The sequence below is a fragment of the Cervus canadensis genome, chromosome 17 (genome assembly GCF_019320065.1).
Source record: "Cervus canadensis isolate Bull #8, Minnesota chromosome 17, ASM1932006v1, whole genome shotgun sequence".
Classification (NCBI taxonomy): Eukaryota; Metazoa; Chordata; class Mammalia; order Artiodactyla; family Cervidae; genus Cervus; species Cervus canadensis.
The window spans coordinates 12,404,525-12,423,153 of record NC_057402.1 but is presented as its reverse complement, the minus strand read 5'-3'; the positions used below and the strand labels follow the sequence as shown (position 1 = coordinate 12,423,153).

Genomic DNA, 18,629 nt, shown 5'->3' with positions numbered 1-18,629 from the left:
GGAGACGTTCTGGGGTTGTTACAAGGAGAGTGTGATGCTACAAGCAGAGTGGGCAGAGGCCGTCCTACAAGATACAAGACAGCTCCAACAACCAAGCATTATCTGGCCCCAAATATCAATCGTGCGGAGGCTGAGGAACCCTGCATTAGACTGAAGTCGCTCTGTAGGGTTCAGTGCTGACCAGTCACTGTGAGATGTTCTGAGGGCAGCCCAGGCTCAGGAGGCATTTTTGAGTGCCCAGGCCTTTAGAAGAGAGGCCTCCTGGTCCCACTAGAGTAGCTGTAGTTGTATTTGTGTAAACTGACTGGCTTTATCCCTCTGCTCGGATCTAGGCTTAGTACCTAGAATAGGTGAATTAGATACCTAGCTTGATGGAGGAACAGACTGCCTTGTGAGATAGTGAGTTCACCGTCGGTGGAGGCATTCAAGAGAAGGCAGCGTGGCCACCTGTCAGAGACGTGGAGGAGGCGCCCTGCCTCTGGTCTGGAGCTGTCCTATGGCATTTTGAGTCTCCTTCGGGCAGGAGGTAAAGCGCGAGAGTGCTCTGCTTAGAGCTCTCCGCTTCCCCACCTGCCGGTCCGGAGCGGAAACGCCTTGCTTCCCACGGGACTCTCCACCAAGCTGCAAACTTTTCTCCAAGTTTTTCTCCCGGGTCTCCGCGAGCCGCCAGAGCGGCGCAGGCAGCACCCAGCGGCTGGGAGCTCCGACACGCCACCGCCCGCCGCCAGGCCCGGCCCAGCCCAGGGGGCGCGGCTGCGGGGGCTTCCGAGGGCCCCTGGGGGTGGGTGTGGGGGGCTCCGGGCCGCGAGCCGCTGCCGAAAAGCTTTTGACAAAAAAAACCCTTGACCACCAAGGCCAGCCTCTTCCTGAAAGCCCCGCTCGCTCCGATACAGGAAGTGGAGGGAGCGAGGGCCCCAGAGCGCGGCGGCGGCTGCGGCGGTGGCTTCCCTACTCGGCGCGGGGCTGGCGGCGGTGCCCGCCCGGGCCCTTCCCCAGGGCAGCAGCGCCAGGGGCATGCGGGCGCCCGGGTCCTCGCGGCCCGCGCCGCCCGGCGCCTGAGCCCCTGCCTTCACCGTCCCGGAGCTGCCGGCAGCATGATCCGACGAGCCGGGGCGCCCGAGCGCGCGGACCCCGTGGGGTAAGTGCGGAGCCGCGGCGCCCCCTTCTCCCTCGGTGTCCCCGGGCCCTTCTCGTTCCGCGTCCCTCCCGCCCCCGAGAGCGCTCGGAACTCCGGAGTAGCCCGGCCGCAGGACTTCGGGGTGTTGGACTGAGACCGAACCCCTGGCCGCGACTCGGGCCGGTCCCCCCGGTACTGCGCGGAAGGGGGCGGCCCTAGTGCCTCTGCAGGACCCAAGACTTGGCGAAACTTGAAAACCCAGTTGTCGCTCGCCGGAAAACCGGCCGGCACGTCCGGGGCTAGGTTGGTGGGTATCTGAGGGTCGTCTCTATCTGTCAGAGCCGAAGAGGAGGGGCTTTGTGAACGCGGCCCCCTCCCCGGGTTCTGGTCCCGCCTGAACTTCAGATGCGATCATTCGCGGGCCGGGCCCCTCCAGCCTCCCGCGCCCGCCGCTTCGCCTGTGTCCCGCGCGCGTCCTCGGATGCTGGCCGCGCGTGGGGCCGAGGACCCGGGTCCCCGTAAGTTTGGACACGCCCGCGGCCTAATAGCCCACCCGCCCGCCTAGACCGAGGACCCACCGGGATCCCCTCCCCCACCCCTCTTGCGGATTCCAGGACGGTGACCTTCGGACCGGCCTTTGCGAAGCCTGGGGCTTGGGGAGGGTCCGGGGCGCACGAACTGCGCGTGGCCTTAGGGATCCCCTACGGAAGGGAGGAGGCGCTGCTTGGAATGCGTGAAGCCAAACCGGTTTGGGAACCGGCTTTCGGGAGGGGTCTCCAGCGTCTGGTTTCATGTCCCCCACCCCCATCTCGCACCCTCGGACTTCTGGACATTGCTCAGGGCTGCGCTCCGAAGTAGATTCTCTCGAAAGGCCCAGCCCAGCTGGCGCCCAGGGAAAGCTTCAGTGGGTTGAAGAGGTTCCCGTTCAGAGGCGGATTACTGGGCAAACCTCTTAGAACCTTTCTGAGGATTAAGGATGGTGGGCGCCCTGGGGGAAGCCAGGCTCGAGCTACTTCTGTGCTGGACACCCAGTTGCTGCCTGGCTTAGCTCTGTGACCTCAGCTCCGCGGGCCTCAGTTTTCCCCAGTGTTAAAACAGAGTGACCGGCTGTTCTCCGGCAGCCCCGAATTGGGGAGCAGCTGGAGGTGACTGGCCCTAGGCTAGTGGGAGGGGTGTCTCAGAGGGACCTGGGAGCACTAGATCCTAATGCCTCCCCTCCTCCCCCTCCCCCATTTCCGTCCCAGCCTGGATCCTTTCCCTTGGAAGTGGAAAGACGAATGTCATCCGCTGGAGGAACTGGAAATTCTGTTGGGGAGGGCGCCCCCACCCCCAGAACCAAATATCTACCGCACCCAGTATTGATGGGTGGACCTAGGAGGAGATTCCCAGGGAGGAAGAGGAGGTGAGGGGCCCGGGTCCCGACCTCTGTGACTTCCCATATTTTCCCCAGGTTGACCTCTCTTTAGCCACTTCCCCTTGCCTTTCTCTGTTTATTACTGGATCAGTCATTAACACTTAACCCCTCTGTGCCTCATTACTTACCTAGAAAATGGCGATAAGTAATAATTACCCTTCAGAGTTGTTTTGAGGATTAAATGAGATAATGCATAAGAAGTTTTGCACCTGTGGCGGAGGGCAGACTTTTAATAGTTATTATTATTACTGCTATTATCATTTGTTGATAATCTGTTTGCCGACTGCTTAACTGGGATGGGACCGGCCTTGGCCTCATTTGTAAAATGGGGGTAATAATAATACCTGCTTCTTAAGAGTGTTATGAGGATTGGATGAGTTACTATTTAAGTAGCTATCCACAGGCAGCCAAGGATTAACACACCAGTACAAGCTTACTTAGAGCTGTGTGGGGCCCATCCATCACAAATATTAATTGAATATTGGTTCGTTGCTAAAAAAAAAAGTCGCTTTATTTAAGAGGATCTTTAAGGTTGGAAGAGTTCCGAGATAGTATTTCATTTAACCTTGTGCCCAATACAGGAATCCTATTGACAATATTCCTGAAAGGTACTTGCATACCTCCAGTGATGGGGAACTTACCACCACTGTGATAGTCTTTCCAATAGATAGCAGAGAAAGTCTGCCTTCTTTAACTTGTACCATTAGAAACCCTGTTCAGAGGGGCCCAATCCTTCTTCACTCTCAAATACTAGAAGGCAATTCTTAGTCTCACTCCTGCTTCCTCTGTCAGCCCCTGAGCTGCACATCTGCCCGTGTTACAGTACCCAAAGATGATGAGGGGCAATAATCTATGACCCCCTCACCCCCAGGCCTCCCCCAGAGCCTGCAGACCACTCAGGGCTGGCTTCCAAGTCTTCAGCTGATCTCAGCTTTCCACCCAGCTCCCAAAGCCCCCTCCTTCTCGCTGGCAGGAGATGGATGTCCAGACAGCTAGGGGAATGCCTCCCACTCCACACCCAGGGGCTCGGAGGGGGTGGCTTGGATGTCAGCCCCCTGGAACAGGAGTATGAGGATCTTGGCAAGCAAGCTCCGTCTGCTGCTTGTTGGAAACACCGGCTGGGGAGAAGGAAAATGCAGACAGGCTGCCCAGTACTCTGGATGCAGACACTTCTCTTCCTCTATGCATTCAGTGTTCGTTCCACAAGTAGTATCTGCATTAGATGGAGGGGGGGCCCAGCCTTAAACCAAGCCCCTGCCGGCTTGCAGCAGACCTTCCCAGAAGGAAAGACAGAAAGTCAGGGTTAGGGGTATGGGAGCCCAGGGGGGCTGTTCTGGAGCAGGTGGTTAGGGAAGGCTGCTCCAAGAAGACTGTGTTTAGCCGAGATCTGAAGGAAGTGGGGAGAGTGAGTCAAGCCCCTGGGGGGTGGGGCTGGGGGGTGGTTGGTATGTCTGACATGGGGAGACCAGGGAGGCTGGAGTGGAGTCGGGGAGAAGAGGACAGAAAAAGGCTAGCTGGTGGGGTACAGGCTTTGGAGGGTGCTCTAGGTGAGAGGGGGCCTTGGGTGGGGTTCGCAGAGGGGTAGATTTGGTGGATTTGGTGGATTTTGTATTTGGATTGTATTGAGGACAGATTGTGGGGGGAATAGGGGCAAGAAGCAGGGGGGGCCCTGTGGTGGCCGGGAGAGAGGGCTGGAGCCGGGGCGGTGGACAGTGGAGACATGAGAAGCTGGAGGCCCAGGCTTCGCTGGTGGATTGGAGGTGCGGTGAGGCTGCAGAAGCTGTGACTGCCAGGCGACCAGACGCCGAACTGAGTGTCGGGGTCACTGGGGATGTGTGTGCTCAGAGCCCATCCACTTCCCCCTGTTTGATAAATTAAGGGTCTGTTTAAGATTTTGTTTGAAAAAAGAGCCTACTCTTGGAAAAAATGTGGCCATCACAGACCTCATCCAGTCCCTTCGTATGACCAGGAAACGGAGACACAGAAAGAGGAAGTGACTTACCCAAGATCAGGGGAGCTGAGCCCAGAACGCAGGACTCCTGAGCCTTGGGCCTGCAAGGGGTTGCCCAGGCAAGGCCCCAGGCTTGAGAGAGCCCTGGCTGTCTCCCTTATGCCTGATCCATAGTAGGGGTCCTGCCAAATGCCTCAAGGAGCCCCTCAACCACTTCCAGCGCTAGGGTGGGGGCTCTTCCTGGGTGAGGCCCACCCAGAAGAGGATCCAGTGATGAATTCAGGGTCCCAGCTACCTCTCTGCTCACTGACCCCGGGTCTTGCCATCCGGGGCTAATGCTCCCAGATGGTCCTGGCTGGCACTCAACTGGGATACCCACCCCCTTCCAGACCCTAAAAGAGACTCTGACCCACAGGAAGCAAATGATACCTCACCAGCTTAAGCAAAAGGTACCTTCCTTCACTTCAGACCCTGAGAAACCCCAGTGCACCCCTGGGAAGTGAAAAGACACCCCTGGGAAGTGAAAAGACACCCCTGGGAAGCACATAGGAGGGCAGGGAGTAGGGGTGCAGGGGCCGCTTAGGATGGGAGAGTCTCAGCACGTTTACCCCTGGCCCCCTGCCCATCATCCCCCCCAACTTGACAGGCCTTATCCTGGGCCCGGGTCCCGATTTTGTCATCTCTACTGAGGCAGCAATGAGATCACCTGTATTTTAATCCAAGAGATCAGGAAATCAAGTCAGAAACCAACCAGGAACGGGCTTGATATTTGAAGGGAGCACGCACCCCAGACCCCCCGTCTGCCGTCTCAGGTCTCCCGGGAGCTCCTTTTTACAGACAGGCGTCTGGGCTGGCCTGCGGCGAACTCAGTGGGCCTCCCAGCCATGGGCCAGAGCAGAGGGAAGGGAAGAACAGGTCCCAGACAACCACAAACCCCGTCCTTCAGACCCGCTCACAGATTCCATCTGTCACGGCGAGATTCTGTCCTGAGAGGCGTCCCCTCGGTTGTGTCATCCAGGCAGTGACACATAAGCGGAAGTGGGTGGGCAGCCGGGGAGGGGGTGGGGGGCAGGTTCGGGGGAGAGAAGTGCCCGAGCAAAGGCTTTGAGGTGGGAAGTGTAGAGTGGGCCCGGGAGGGAAGGAATCTGCCCCCCAAGTTATCAGGCAGTGGGGTCGAAGGGAGCAGGGAAGGCCAGCTTTGGCCAGGGAGAGATTGGCAGGAGCGTGAAGAGGACTGCTCATGGGGCCCCATTCATTGCCCAGGTTACTCCAGGGGTTCGGGGCACCTGTGTGCCCAGAAAGAGCCCAGTTATGGGGGAGGTGACCCAGAAAAGACCCAGGCCAGCTCTGGATCACACATAGACATGCATCTTCGCCGAAAGAATGGGGTCAGCTGCGTGTACAGGATCTGGGGGGACCCTGGCTGGTCATGAAGGTTTGTGGTCCTTCCCATGAGAAGCTGGGAAAATGATGTATTGTGTGTGTGTGTGTGTGTGTGTGTGTGTGTGTGTGGGTGTGTGTGTGTGCCTGTGCATGTGTGTATGCCTATCAGTCAAGGTTGCAAACTATCTTTTCCTGGGCAGCACTGTTCCTTATTCTAAGATTAGGTCTTCTTCCTGTATTAAGCCTCCTTTCTTTTATGAAATGATCGGGCACATTGACAGTAGCTGTTAGGTTTTAATGTCTTTTTGTCAAAATAAGAAGTTGCCGGAGGAAAGTCTGAGAAGCACTGCTCGAGCTGCTTCAGTGGAATTTATCCATTTTGTCTACCCTTCACGTGAGAGAGTCGGCCTGGTGATACGGTCCTTTGCTGATTTTGAAGATGCTTCAGGACTTGTGTGCTAAGAACATCAGTAGGGCTGGAGGATATATCCTAGGGTCCCACGCTGTTCTGGGGTTTGGGGTTTTCTCTAGGGAGCAAGTCCCTTACTCTCCCTGGGCCTCAGTTTCTCTGCTGAAAAATGAACTCAGTGATCTCTAAGACCCTGCTCCATCTTACTCAGTGATTCCCTGAATTACTGGCCAACAGGCAGCAGAAGCTGGTATCCTGGAGTGATATGGGAGTGCCGGTTGGAGATGAGACAGCTCTCCTTTCCCCCGATGTTCCTTCTAGAACCATTTAGAACATACTTTCATAAGAGACAAAGACCCGGAAAGGAGACTTCTGGGTTGTCACCCTGATCAAGTGCCTGGAAGAAAGTGTCTTTTCACTGGTGTGGGGTGATTTTTGAAAAACTCATTTTGAAAAAAAAGAAGTGTACTGGTTTGGGGAGCCCGCTTTGGGGAGAGGCCCCTGGCTTCCTGGTAGCACTGGCCGCCTGGTCGGTGAGTTGGGAAGGCTCCTTGGAGGGGCTTCTCTGAGTGTGAGTGGCTGTGCATGAGTGGGCCCTGCTCTGGCCCGCTGGTGTGGGAGCCGTGGGGGCGCGGACGAGGGGGCAGGCGGCCTGGTGTCAGGCACGGGGTTCCTGGCTGGGAAGGCTGCTCCTGCCAGGGTTTGAGAGGGGCACGGTCCGAGGAAAGGCCCAGGACGGGGGGCTGGACAGGCCCTTCAGCTGAGGGAAGGGGTTCCCTGCTAGGCAGGCCCAGCCTCCCCACAGCACCCCCACTGTTGCCCCGACAGAGCCAGGCCGTCCGTATGCAGGAGGGAGGGGGGCCCGAGGACACAGTGTACCTGCTACACACACACACACACACACACACAGTGTTAAACAGTAAAACCTGCCCCTTCTCTCACACACACACACACACACACACACACACACACACACACACACACACACACACACACACACACACACACACACACACACACACACACACACACACACACACACACACACTCTGAAACCAGCCCTTTGCCTCCTGCCGGGGTGGCCTTAAAAGAGAAGAAAGGAGGTGGGTAGGTACAGAGGAGGCCTTCCCTTAGCTGGGGCGTCTACAGGGTAGTGGGAGGGCCTTACTGACCCCACACCCGTGTGGCCGTCAGCCTCAGGCCTCGGAGAGAAGGATCTGGAAGCCGCCATCATGACTGCTGCCTCTGTCCCTCCCCACCTGCCCGTGAGGCCCCCGAGCAGCCGCACACGGGTCCCGAGGCTGGAACAGCCCTGGGGGACAGGCGCTCCGAGACGGGCGGCAGGGCCCCTTGCCCCCTCTTGCCCGTAGCTCCTGGGGGTGCCCCTAGCTCAGTCTGTATGTGTTTGAAGACCTACCCAGCCTGCTGTGAACTGTCGGTTCCCTTTTAGAAGAAACGGCCTCTGGAGCGGTTGTGGTCAAGGCCTGTTGTTGCCGTCTGTGCATAGCATCAGCGCTCGCTCAGGCCACATCCTATGGGGAAACGGCACCCGCCCGAGGTCAAGGCCTGCTGCCTACCCGACCTGGGACCAGGCAGCATGAGATTCCCCTAGAACCGGGCTCCACCCGCCAGCCTGGAGCCCTGGGAGGCCCAGGATTCCAGAAGAGGGAGCCGGGAGTGGTGAGGGGCTGCCCTGGAGGGGTTCTCCTAGGGGACACTTACCCCCATGAACGTGGCCCCCATTTCATCACTGACTCTGGGATCTTTATCAAAGCCAAGAAATTTTTATTCCCTAGTTAAGAGATGGGACTTCAAATGCCAGACACCATCCCAACTCTGTGACTAACATTCAATACGAGGTGTCAGGGCCTGATGAAAGGGCCTGTTACCTCAAGGCAGAAAGAGAAGAAAGGGGGATGGAGAGGGACAGCCCAGCAGAAGAAGAGGAGACCCCAGGGGTAGCAGAAATGCATTCCCCTCCTGCACGGATTTTCCCAGGGCTGGATTCCCTCCCTGGGTTAATAAATGTGCATCTTCACCCACCTCCAGGGACCAAAGAAGTAAAGGACTTTGCGTCTGAAATTCACAATCTCACGATCTCTGGCTAAAGGAGAAAGCTCTCAAGAAGGAATACACTGGGGATCTCTTTCCCCACCCACCGTAGCCCCAGCCCCCTTAATCTCAATCACTGACAGAGATGGATACTGTACATTCCCCTGGGGGTGATGCAGTCCCAGGGCTTCCCAGGTGGCGCTCGTGTTAAAGAACCCCCCAATGCAGGAGACATCAGAGATGTGGGTTTGATCCCTGGGTCAGGAAGAGCCCCTGGAGGAGGGACTGGCAGCCCACTCTAGTATTCGTGCCTGGAGAATCCCCAGGGGCAGAGGAGCCTGGCATCCTGGTGGACTACAGTGCATAGAGTCGCAAAGAGTCAGACCATGACTGATGCGACTTAGCATGCACGCATTGCGTTTCAAAGCGAAGACTTACCTCTCTATCAGTGGCACCTGATGACAGCATTTATGATGCTTGCTTCTTTCTGTTCATGTCATTTTGACAGAGCAACTGTCTAAAGTATATTCAGGGTTTCTTTCCCCAAAGAAACCATTGGGGAAACCAGTGAAATCTCAGCCATTCTCACCTATCCACCCATGCATCCAGCTCTCCGTCTCTCCATCCCTTTATCCCTCCATCTGTTCCCCCACTACACCCGTCCATTCAGCAAATATTGGTTGGACATCTAGGAGTTTTCAGTTCATCTCCTAGGGGAAGTAAGTGAAATATGCACCTAAGTATAGGGCACTGTGTACAAAGGGGCTGAGGCTCTGTTACACTTGGCTGTGGTGAGCTGGAAGGACGCCCTGGCAGAGATGGTGTCTGGATTAGGTCTTGAAGGATAAGTAGGATTTTTTTTTAATTTTTTATTTATTTATGTATTTATTTTCAGCTGTGCTGGGTCTTCGTTGCTTTGTGCAGGCTTTCTCCAGCTGTGATGAGCTGGGGCTGCTCTTCGTTTTGGAGCACGGGCTCTAGGGCATGTGAACTCCGTGGCTGCAGCTCCCGGACTCTAGAGCACAGGCTCAGTAGTTGTGTGCATGGGCTTAGCTGCTCCACCGCACGTAGGACCCTCCCGGACCAGGGATCGAACCCGTGTCTCCTGTACTGGCAGGCAGATTTCTTTACCACCAAGCCACCAGGGAAGCCCTGGGTGAGTGGGATTTTAACTGAAATCGGGAAGAAAAGCATGAAGAGGGAAAGTAGAAAGGACAGGCTGTGTGGGGGAACTCTGAAGAGCCTGGTTTGGGGACAGGGAAGAAGGGTTCTTTGTGCCATGGGCCTGGAAAGGGAGTTGGGGCCATGTGGCTACAGGTGAAGGAGCTGAATTTGACCACAGGTCTGCTCTGCCTCTTAGAGCTGGGCAACCCTGGGCAAGTCACTGACCTGTACCTGCCAGGACACCTTCCTCTTCCTCCTCTGCCAAGCAGGGTGATGATCCCTGCCTTGCAGGGTTCTTACATGAGAGGATATTCTTAGTTATTTGGGCTGTGAGACCAGGTAAGGGCTGCTGCCTGTCTGTGTATGGTATGTGTATGTGTGTGTGTGAGCCCGTGTGCACACACATGCTGTTGATTTTCAAAGCAATATTTTATATCTGAAAAAGTTCACACATAGACATAAAAAATAGTAAAATGTAAAGCATCAAGCACGTCATCTTTTTGAGGCTACACCCAGTCCAAGTACATGTTTGTTTAACTTCCATCTCTGGTACACAGTTTTGAGCTATGTGTATTTGTTAGTTTGTGTTCCTCCTTTTTTACTGAGTGTTATTTCCTATATGTATTTCTGCATGCTGTACTGTGGAGGTATGTTGCCTACCTATCATCTTTGAAGACCTCATCATATTATGATCATATTAATGGTTGGAATTGGCATAGACATATGTCAACTTTTTTTCCAAGTTCCCTCTGTTTTAAATGAAGCTCCTGAAAACTTTTGTGGGTCTAGGGTTTGGGGACCATTTCCTTGTCATCTGCCATCATCTTGGAGTATTTGAGTTCAGGGGTGACGCAGAGTCTGTTGATTGACCCCCTGAATTTTAGTTGAGTGTAAATTTTAGCTAAACATGTCCCAGTTTCCTCTCAGCTAGATGTGGCTGTGCGATTAGGTTTGGATAGAAAAATATATGGGGAGTAAAATTTGCTTGGTGATGTCCTTAAAGAGAAGGGTCATGCCTTTCTATTTTCCTCTTTCCTCTTGGCTGGAAAATAGACATAATGGCTGGACTTGAAGCACCCATTTTGGACTCTGGGGTGAATTTGAGAATGGATGTTATGCAGAGTAGAGCAACAGTATAATATATAAATATAGTAAGGCTCTCAGACATGTTGGTATATCATCCCAGCCCTGTATTACTTACTCAGATTTATGTATGAGAGAGGAATGCATATCTACCTTACTTAAATCACTATTGTTTAAAGTTTTCTATCACAGACAAACTTAATCCTGACACACACACAAATTTATCCCTTGTCACATAGCACCAGAGTATATGCCAGAAACACTAAAGCTGCTTTTCAGGGCTACCAGCAAGCCTTTATTTCCTAGTGGAGATGAGAAGGAGGAAAAGGGGGAGAGGGGAGAGATGTTTTGCATCAACTAAGCCGCCTATTTCAAAGACTATGTTGCAAACTTGTTTTTCCCATTGGGTGTTTGTGAGTTTTAGATTTCACCAGAAGCTTCAGACTAGTTATTCTGGTTTAAATTCTGACTCTCCAACTTTGTGCTTTGACAAGGCTAAATGCTGCTGAACAAGGTAGCCATGTCTCTTCCTTCAGCCACAGTTTCCCCATCTATGCTTTACTTTTTTCCAAATATGTTGGCTTTTAAAACATACTTATTTATTGGCTGTGCTGGGTCTTAGTTGCAGCTCACAGATCTTTGGTCTTTGTTGCGGCATGCAGGATCTCTAGTTGAGGCATGTGGGATCCTGTTCCCTGACCAGGGACCAACCCCTGGGGCCCCTGCATTGGGAGCGTGGAGTCTTAGTCACTGGACCACCAGGGAAGCCCCTTTCATCTGCGCTTTAGATGGAGAAACTTCCTGTCTGTGCCAACGTTCTGAGAATTGGTCCTCTGACCAAACCAGCACAAGAAAGGCTGGGGCCTGCTCCGAACAGTGCTTGCTTGTATCCTTGATGGCTGCCACCATTCATTCATTCTTTCATTGCTTCTTTATTGATCACTTACGGGTGCCAGGCTGGGTTTGTGCTGACTGCTGGCCACTAGAGGTCTTGAGTGGTCAGTTCACCACTCTGCTCAGCCTTGGGAAAGGTTTGCCCTGAGATGGCCAGGGCTGGCCTTCCCTTTCTAGGGGTAGCAAAGGTCCATTCGGAGCCTGTAAGACTGGCTGCTCTGAGCTGCCCTCCCACAGCCCAGGATCATGCTGTCCGTCCACCCCCAGGTTTGGGGAGGCCTTGAGGGTCTTTGTCTAAAAGGCCACAGGTATCCTGGGATTGAGCAGGGTGGGCTGTCTTGAAAGGCTAGGCAATTGCCTTTGAAATAGTTTGAAAGACAGGCTGGGGGCTTCTTTTCATGAGCCAAAGTGGCCCCCATCCTTGGCCCTAGCATTGTCAGGCATCAGAGCTCAGTGTGGGTCTGGTGACCCCATAATCCAGCCCCTGCTCACAGATAAGGCTCAGAGAGGGGATGTGGTTGCCCCAAATTCTCACAGCTGGACCCAGGCTGTTTCCACGGCTCCGTGCAGGTGCCGAGGCTGCTCCTTCACGTGAGGCTCTAGAGGTGGGGGGACAGTCACATCGGCCTTCACTGGCTGCTTCTCCCTCCAGCCTCTGGGTAGTGCTGAGCGCTTTCCTGCCTCAGGGACTAAGCATACACACCCCACCTCCAGCCTCCTGCAAAAAGCCTTCCAGGCTGTCTAGCCTCTAAGGCTGTTGCGTACAGTTGTGCAGGCTGTTCACTGCACAAAGGCACCTGCTGAGAGAGGAACAAGGGGCCCCTGAAGTTTCACTCTCTTGCCAAGCCCTGTGTGATGTTAGGTGTGTGTGCGGGGTGGAGGAGGGGTTGTCTGCATCCATGGGAAGCAAGAAGCATCTTTTCCTAATTTACACAGAGGTACCAGGACGCCAGTCAGCGAAGTCCCATCAGCCCTGTTGGAGCCTCACTTCTCAAGCTGTCACGGTGTATTCTTTGTCTGTGGCCCCGCTAAACTGTAAGCTCTCAGGGCAGAGAGAGTGACTCCTCCTGACAGGTGTGGTTGCCAGATCCACACTGTCCTGGGCATAGAGTGCTTGACTCAGAGAACTCTCAAGCTAAGCAAGAGTAGGGGCTGGAGAGGAGCGTCCCGCACAAGGCTTTGTTGAATGAATATATGGCAGGTTAATGCCCAGGAGAGAGGTGGGGAGGGATTGACCAGGATAGAGGGCCTCTGGGAGATGGGAAGGGGCCTGCCGGGAGCTTGCAGAGGAGGCTGTGGGCTATACAAGGCTGAGCAGCAGCGTGAGGTGCGTGACTGGGCAGGCCTTCAAGCTCAGCTCTGGGTGGGAGGCCTTGAGAGTAGAGACTGGGGCAGGAGAAACCTGAGCCACGCCAGGCCTGGCCCCGGCTCCACTCTGCAGGGCGAGGGCCGAGCGGGCGCAGTGTGGGTATTTGCCAAAGCCCCAGCTCCTCCCCAGCCCTCAGGCCCCCATGCAGCCGAGTCCTGGAGCCCGCATGGCGCTGGTCCGCCAGTTACCTGACAGCTCACCCTTGTCCCAGGATCCCCAGTCTTGTGGGGCTGCAGGAGCGGCAGGCAGTGCAATGCCTGAATGATGCAGGGTGGTCCCCTGGAGTGCTGGGGTCCCCAGCTGGCTCAGGGGTGTCCCACTCAGACTAGAGCACATCTGGGGGAGCTTTACCGGGGAGGTGAGAGCTGAGCTGAGCTGAGTGACATCTGGGAGTTTCCCGGGCAGCTGTGGGGGGTGGGGGAACCAGCATGGCCCGGTTGCGGGTACCACGGCCCAATGTGCCTGGTGTTTGCGCTGTGCGTGGACCGGAGGTGACCCGTGCAGGAGAGGGGACAAGACACCTGAGGCTCTTAGGCTGGGACCTGAAGACCCTGGAGACTGAGACAGTCTCGCCCGCCCATTTTTAAAGTTGGGCTGTGCATTGGTTTCCTAGGGCGGCTGTGATAAAGCAGCACAAGCTGGGTGACTTACAACAGTCAGAGTTTGTTCTCGCCATTCTGGAGGCTGGTGTTCTGATCAAGGTGACGGCATTGCCGTGCCCCCTCTGAGACTCTGGGTAGAATCTTCCTGCCTCTTCTTAGCTTCTGGTGGCCCCAGCAGTCTTTGGGGGTCCCTTCGCTTGCAGTTGCATCATTCCAGTCTCTGCCTGGTCACTGGGCCATGTCCTCCCTGTGTGTCTTCTTGTCGATCCTCTTCTTCTAAGGACACCAGTCATATCAGCTTAGGGTCCCTCCTGCCCCCATTCTAAAATGACCTCATCTTAACTTACAGTGGGGCTTCCCAGGTGGCACTAGTGGTAAAGAACCCATCTGCCAGTGCAGGGCACCATAAGAGATGCGGGTTTGATCCCTGGGTTGGGAAGATCCCCTGGAGGAGGGCATGGCAACCCATTCCAGTATTCTTGCCTGGAGAACCTCATGGACAGAGGAGCTTGGCGGGACACAGTCCATGGGGTCACAAAGAGTTGGACACGACTGAAACGACTTAGCATGCACATCTTAACTTACTACGCTGGCAATGACCCTATTTCCAAATAAGGTCACATTCTGAGGTCCTGAGGTGCTGGGAGTTAGGACCTCAACATGTCTTTCTAGGGATACAGTTCAACCCATAACAAGGTAAAATTTTTATGGAGTAAGCTTCACTCTCTTCTGGGAACTTTTCTATACATTCTGGTAAACGTTGACTTTCTGGTAACCACTACCGCAATCAAGATATAGAGCAGTTCCATCACCTTCCGAAATTCCCCTGTGCCCTTTGTAGCCAGCCCCTCCCCCGCCCAAACCCTGGCCTCATCACTTATCTCCATCCTCGAGTTTTGGTGTTTCGAGAACTTCAGATGAATGCTGCCTTGTGAGTCTGGCTTCTTTCACCTGCCTGAAGGCGCTGGAGACCCGTCTGTGTTGTGTTTCAGTATTACGTTCTTTTTATTGCTGACCATATTTCATTGTATGATGTATTACAGTTTGTTTATCCATTCGCCCACTGTGCCACATTTGGGTTGTTTCCAGTCTGGGGCAATTGCGAATAAAGCTGCTGCAAACATTTGTGTATAAGGTACAGGTTTTACACAGGAATCACATGGATTGCTTGCATCGGGCTTCTGTGTGAAGAAGGGCCTGGGGTTTGGGGGAGTAGCGCATGGGGCAGAAGCTACTATAGGGGTCGGGGTGAGCCGAGATGGAGGCCTGGCCCAGGATCTTGGCAGTGGGGATGGAGAGATAGGGAGCCCCCAGAGTGTACCTAGGAAGGAGCCTGGTGGTGGGTTGGGTATGCATCATGGAGGCAAGGAGGCCACCTTTATTACCTTCTGCCAGCCCGCCCTCCACCTGCCCAGGAGAAGGTGCTGTTGTGGCCCAGAGTAGCTGTCTGGATATGAGAACATTGAGAGGCGAACAGTACAGCATGTTGGTTAGACGTGTAGGCCATGGAGCAAACTGTCAAGGTTCCCATTCTGTACTCCACCTCAGTTTCCTCATCTGTAAAATGGGGTACTAATAGTTCCATACTCTTAGATCTGCTGTTGTGTTACATGAGTTAATGCGTGTAAGGAGCTTGGACAGAGTTTGACACGTAGTAGGTGTTCAAGAAATGTGAGCCATGTCCCGTGGTCTCTGGAAAGGCCTCGGTGCCTACCTTCTTGTCCACTCCACTCGTCCCCGGGTCTGCCTGGACTTGCTGTGAGACCTTGAGCTGGCTCCCTGCCCTCTCTGACCGTTGCTTCCTGCATTCATGTGACGTGGAAGCCAGAGCCCCCACTGTGTGCCGGGCTCTGGGCGAAGCAGCACGCAGCCCAGCAGCCCCCCACAGTAGGCACTTCATGGAGACATGGCCGTGGGTCCTGCTCACGATCCTGTTGGGGCAGGCTGGTGAGAGGCTCTCAGGACACAGGTTTGGGGACTGCCAGAGGCTCCCCTGCAGCTGCCACAAATACCGTCCTCCCCTTTGCCCCCCAAATCTGTCCTCTGCCCCTGACAGGAACTGCCCATGGTGGCAGCTGGAAGCCTCAGCAGCTACAGGGTGGGTGCCAGGTGGGGGCCTGGCCTGGGCTCCAGGGCGAGAGGTGTGCTGGGTCCCAGTTCGGACGACGCAGCAGCTCGCTCCCAGGCTTTGACAGATGCTGTGTTGTGAGCAGGGTTCATGTCCAGGTGGGCCAGAGTGGGGGCCAGCCTAACGAAGGGACGTTTGCAGCCGATCCTCATTACTCACAGATTCTGCATTTGCAAATTGGTCTGCTTGCTGAGGTTTGTTCATAACCCCCGAATCGTAGTGCTTTGGAGGTCATTTGCAGCCCTGCGCAGTGATGAAAAATCTGAACCATCTGAGAACAAGGTGCCTTCTTGTTTCCGTCCTTGTCGTGGTCTGTTATGTTTTTCAAGTTCTCCTGCTTTGGGTTGATGATTTCACTGTTTAAAATGTCCCCCAAGTACAGTGCTTCTCTGCTGTCTAGGGTTCCTGAGGGTGAGAAGGCTGAGACAGGCCCCGTGGAGAAAATATGGGTGTTAGAAGAGCTTCGCTCAGGCATGAGTTACTCTGTTGGCCGTGAGTTCAATGTTAATGAATCAATGATACGTATTAAATAAAGTATCTTTAAATAGAAACACACATAAAACAAGATGTGTCTTGATCAGTGGATGGAAATGTTGTGACCAGCGGTTCATGGGAACCTACCCCTGTGTTTTCCCCAAAAGCAGTGGTTTTGTTTCCACTAACTCAGTGTCCGTGGCAAAGTTTGTGGAATGTACCAACCACTGATGCTGAGAGTGGACTGTGTATGCATCAAGTAGGTAAGTCAGTCCCAGCCTCTCCACTGTGCTGTCTGAATGTCTCTATCAGCAGTTCATTCCTCTGGATTAAGAAGTGCCCGACTCATGCATGGTCTGTCTTTAAAATGCATGAGTCCTTGAGGGTAGGTGCCATCCCTCTGTCCCTGGGCCTTGGTCCTCTCTCCCTCCAGTGAAATTCAAGGCTTGGAAAGGACAGTTTTCAAAGAGGGGAGCAGTCAGTGCTAATATGTCACATTCTGTGATTCTCACAGAAGCGTCCTTCTAAGGAACAGAGTTTTGATCAAGGCATGAAAATCAGGGACCTGTGGTATTTATAGATGACACTAATAGTCACAGCAGTTATGTCAGGCCCCTTGGCTTGTTTGTTCTAGATTTTTTTGGCCACACCGTGGGGCATGTGGGATCTTAGTTCCCTGACCAGGGATCAAACCTGCACCTCCTGCAGTGGAAGCATGGAGCCCTAACCATTGGACTTCCAGGAAATTCCTCAGGCCCCTTTGCTAAGAGTTGTTTCTCAGTTAATCGTCACAGCCCCATGAGGCTGGGATTGCAGTGCCCAATTTACAGGCAGGGAAACTGAGGCACAGCAAGTGATTTCAGTGGAAGCCCTCAGCGTTCCGTGGCAGACTCAGAGCCCAAATCCAGGTTTATCCGAGTCCGGAGCCATAGCCTTCGCTCGTGAATTCTCTGTGTCCCTGTGATTCCAGGACCTGCTGCCTGCCATAGATCCAGGTGTGCCTGGTTCTAGAGGGAGGGATGCTGCTGGACCCTCCTGGGGCCTGCTGAGCCTCATGGAGGGGATGACCGCCTAGCCCCTGCCCAAGTTAGCCATATATGATGGACCACGTGAAGAACCTCAGAGGTGCAGAAATGGGGGCCTGGCCCCACCTTCCAGTCTCTCCCTTGTCATCCACTGACAAAGTCACATCCTGTAACCCCCGCCCTCGGAGTCACTGTTGTTCCATCGCTCAGTTGTGTCCGACTCTTTGCAACCCCTTGGACTGCAGCACGCCAGGCTTCCCTGTCCTTCACCATCTTCTGGAGTTTGCTCAGACTCATGTCTGTTGAATTGGTGATGCCATCCAACCATCTCATCCTCTGCTGCCCTCTTCTCCTGGAGTTGCTGGGAGACACTTTAACCTGGGAGGGGTGGAGTGTGTTTCCTCTCTCCCCACCCCAGTGCCTCCCGAAGGCTCCCAAAGGTAATGAGCCAGGGACCTCGGCCTCCTTGGCTCTTGAAAACTCACTGCGGCTGACTTCCCTTATGCTCGGGTGTCAGGGACCGTGCACCCTGTAAAGTCTGACAGGGGAGGGGCAAGCCCTAAAAGGACGCGGCCCTGGAGGTGGGATTTCGGGGGCAGGGGGTGGGATGCCCATCTTGTTTTGGGAGGTGGGCCTGGGCCCAGGAGGCGTGCTGCCAGACAGCGCCGGGACTGCCGAGCTGGGGCGTGCACAGGACCCTGCAGAGGAAATGCGGTCACAACAGCTGTGAGGTGGGTCGCAGGCTGACTCAGTGTTGCCAGGGGCTGGAGGAACGTGACGCCGCAGCAGCTTCCTGCAAGGTGCAGATGTCCAAAGCCTGCCGCCTCCGGGTGCAGGCTGAGCCCCGGCCAGGGATCGGGTCAGCATTCGGCCCTGAACCCTGGACAGGCCCTGGGCGTGACCCCGCTTCTGGTTTAGAAATGGGGTTCATTTTGTCAAAGCACACCCCTCTGACTCTGTGCTCATGTCTCACCCTTCCGGCAAGCCTCTGAAAGAGGGAGGGGTGAGTATCCTTTCGCTTATCTCACTAGTGAGAGAACCGTGGCCCAGAGAGGGAGGGAGGCTTGCCCGAGGACACACAGCCAGCCTGTAGCTGAGGCTGGAACAGAGCCCGGCTGCCTTTCTGGGGCAGAGCATTTCCTGCGCCTGCGCCGCTCAGAGCTGTCCAGCATCAGTCGTGTCCGCAGTGACCACAGACAGAGCTACCGTGAAGCTCCAGATGCAGTCGGCATTTTGTCCTCACCGCGGCCTTTTGGGGTCTGTTCTCAGTCTCATTTTACAGACTTTGAAAGGCCGGTCTCAGAGGGGAATTCAGTCAGGCCCCAGACACGAAGGGTGAGGGAAAGAGAAACTTAAGCAGAGGTCCAGCGGGAAGGCCTGGGTGAGGACGTGGAGAGCCCGCTTCTCCCCTTCTGGGCTGAGACCTGTCCACCGTGGGGCCCCTGCTCCTGCCTCCCCCTCCTAAACCCCGGGTCAGGCCCAGGAGGGGAGGGTTGTGATCACCTTTCCATTTCCCCCAGATGATGGGGGAACCGCTGAGTAAGCAGCAGCAGGGCCAGAGGCC

General features: G+C 54.9%; 1 protein-coding gene across 2 annotated transcripts in view; it reads left to right on the top strand.

The window, feature by feature from the left end:
• Nucleotides 1–642: 642 nt before the first annotated feature.
• RIN3 (Ras and Rab interactor 3) overlaps nt 643–18,629 on the top strand; it is a 133,081-nt gene continuing 115,094 nt past the window's right edge. Inside the window, exon 1 of one of the 2 annotated variants that reach the window (XM_043489468.1) lies at nt 643–1,138. In XM_043489468.1, the coding sequence (XP_043345403.1) occupies nt 1,095–1,138 (44 nt within the window). In that variant the 5' untranslated portion in view covers nt 643–1,094. Of the gene's footprint in view, nt 1,139–1,422; nt 1,636–18,629 lie in introns of those variants that run through there. The other variant, XM_043489467.1, reaches the window with a different exon arrangement.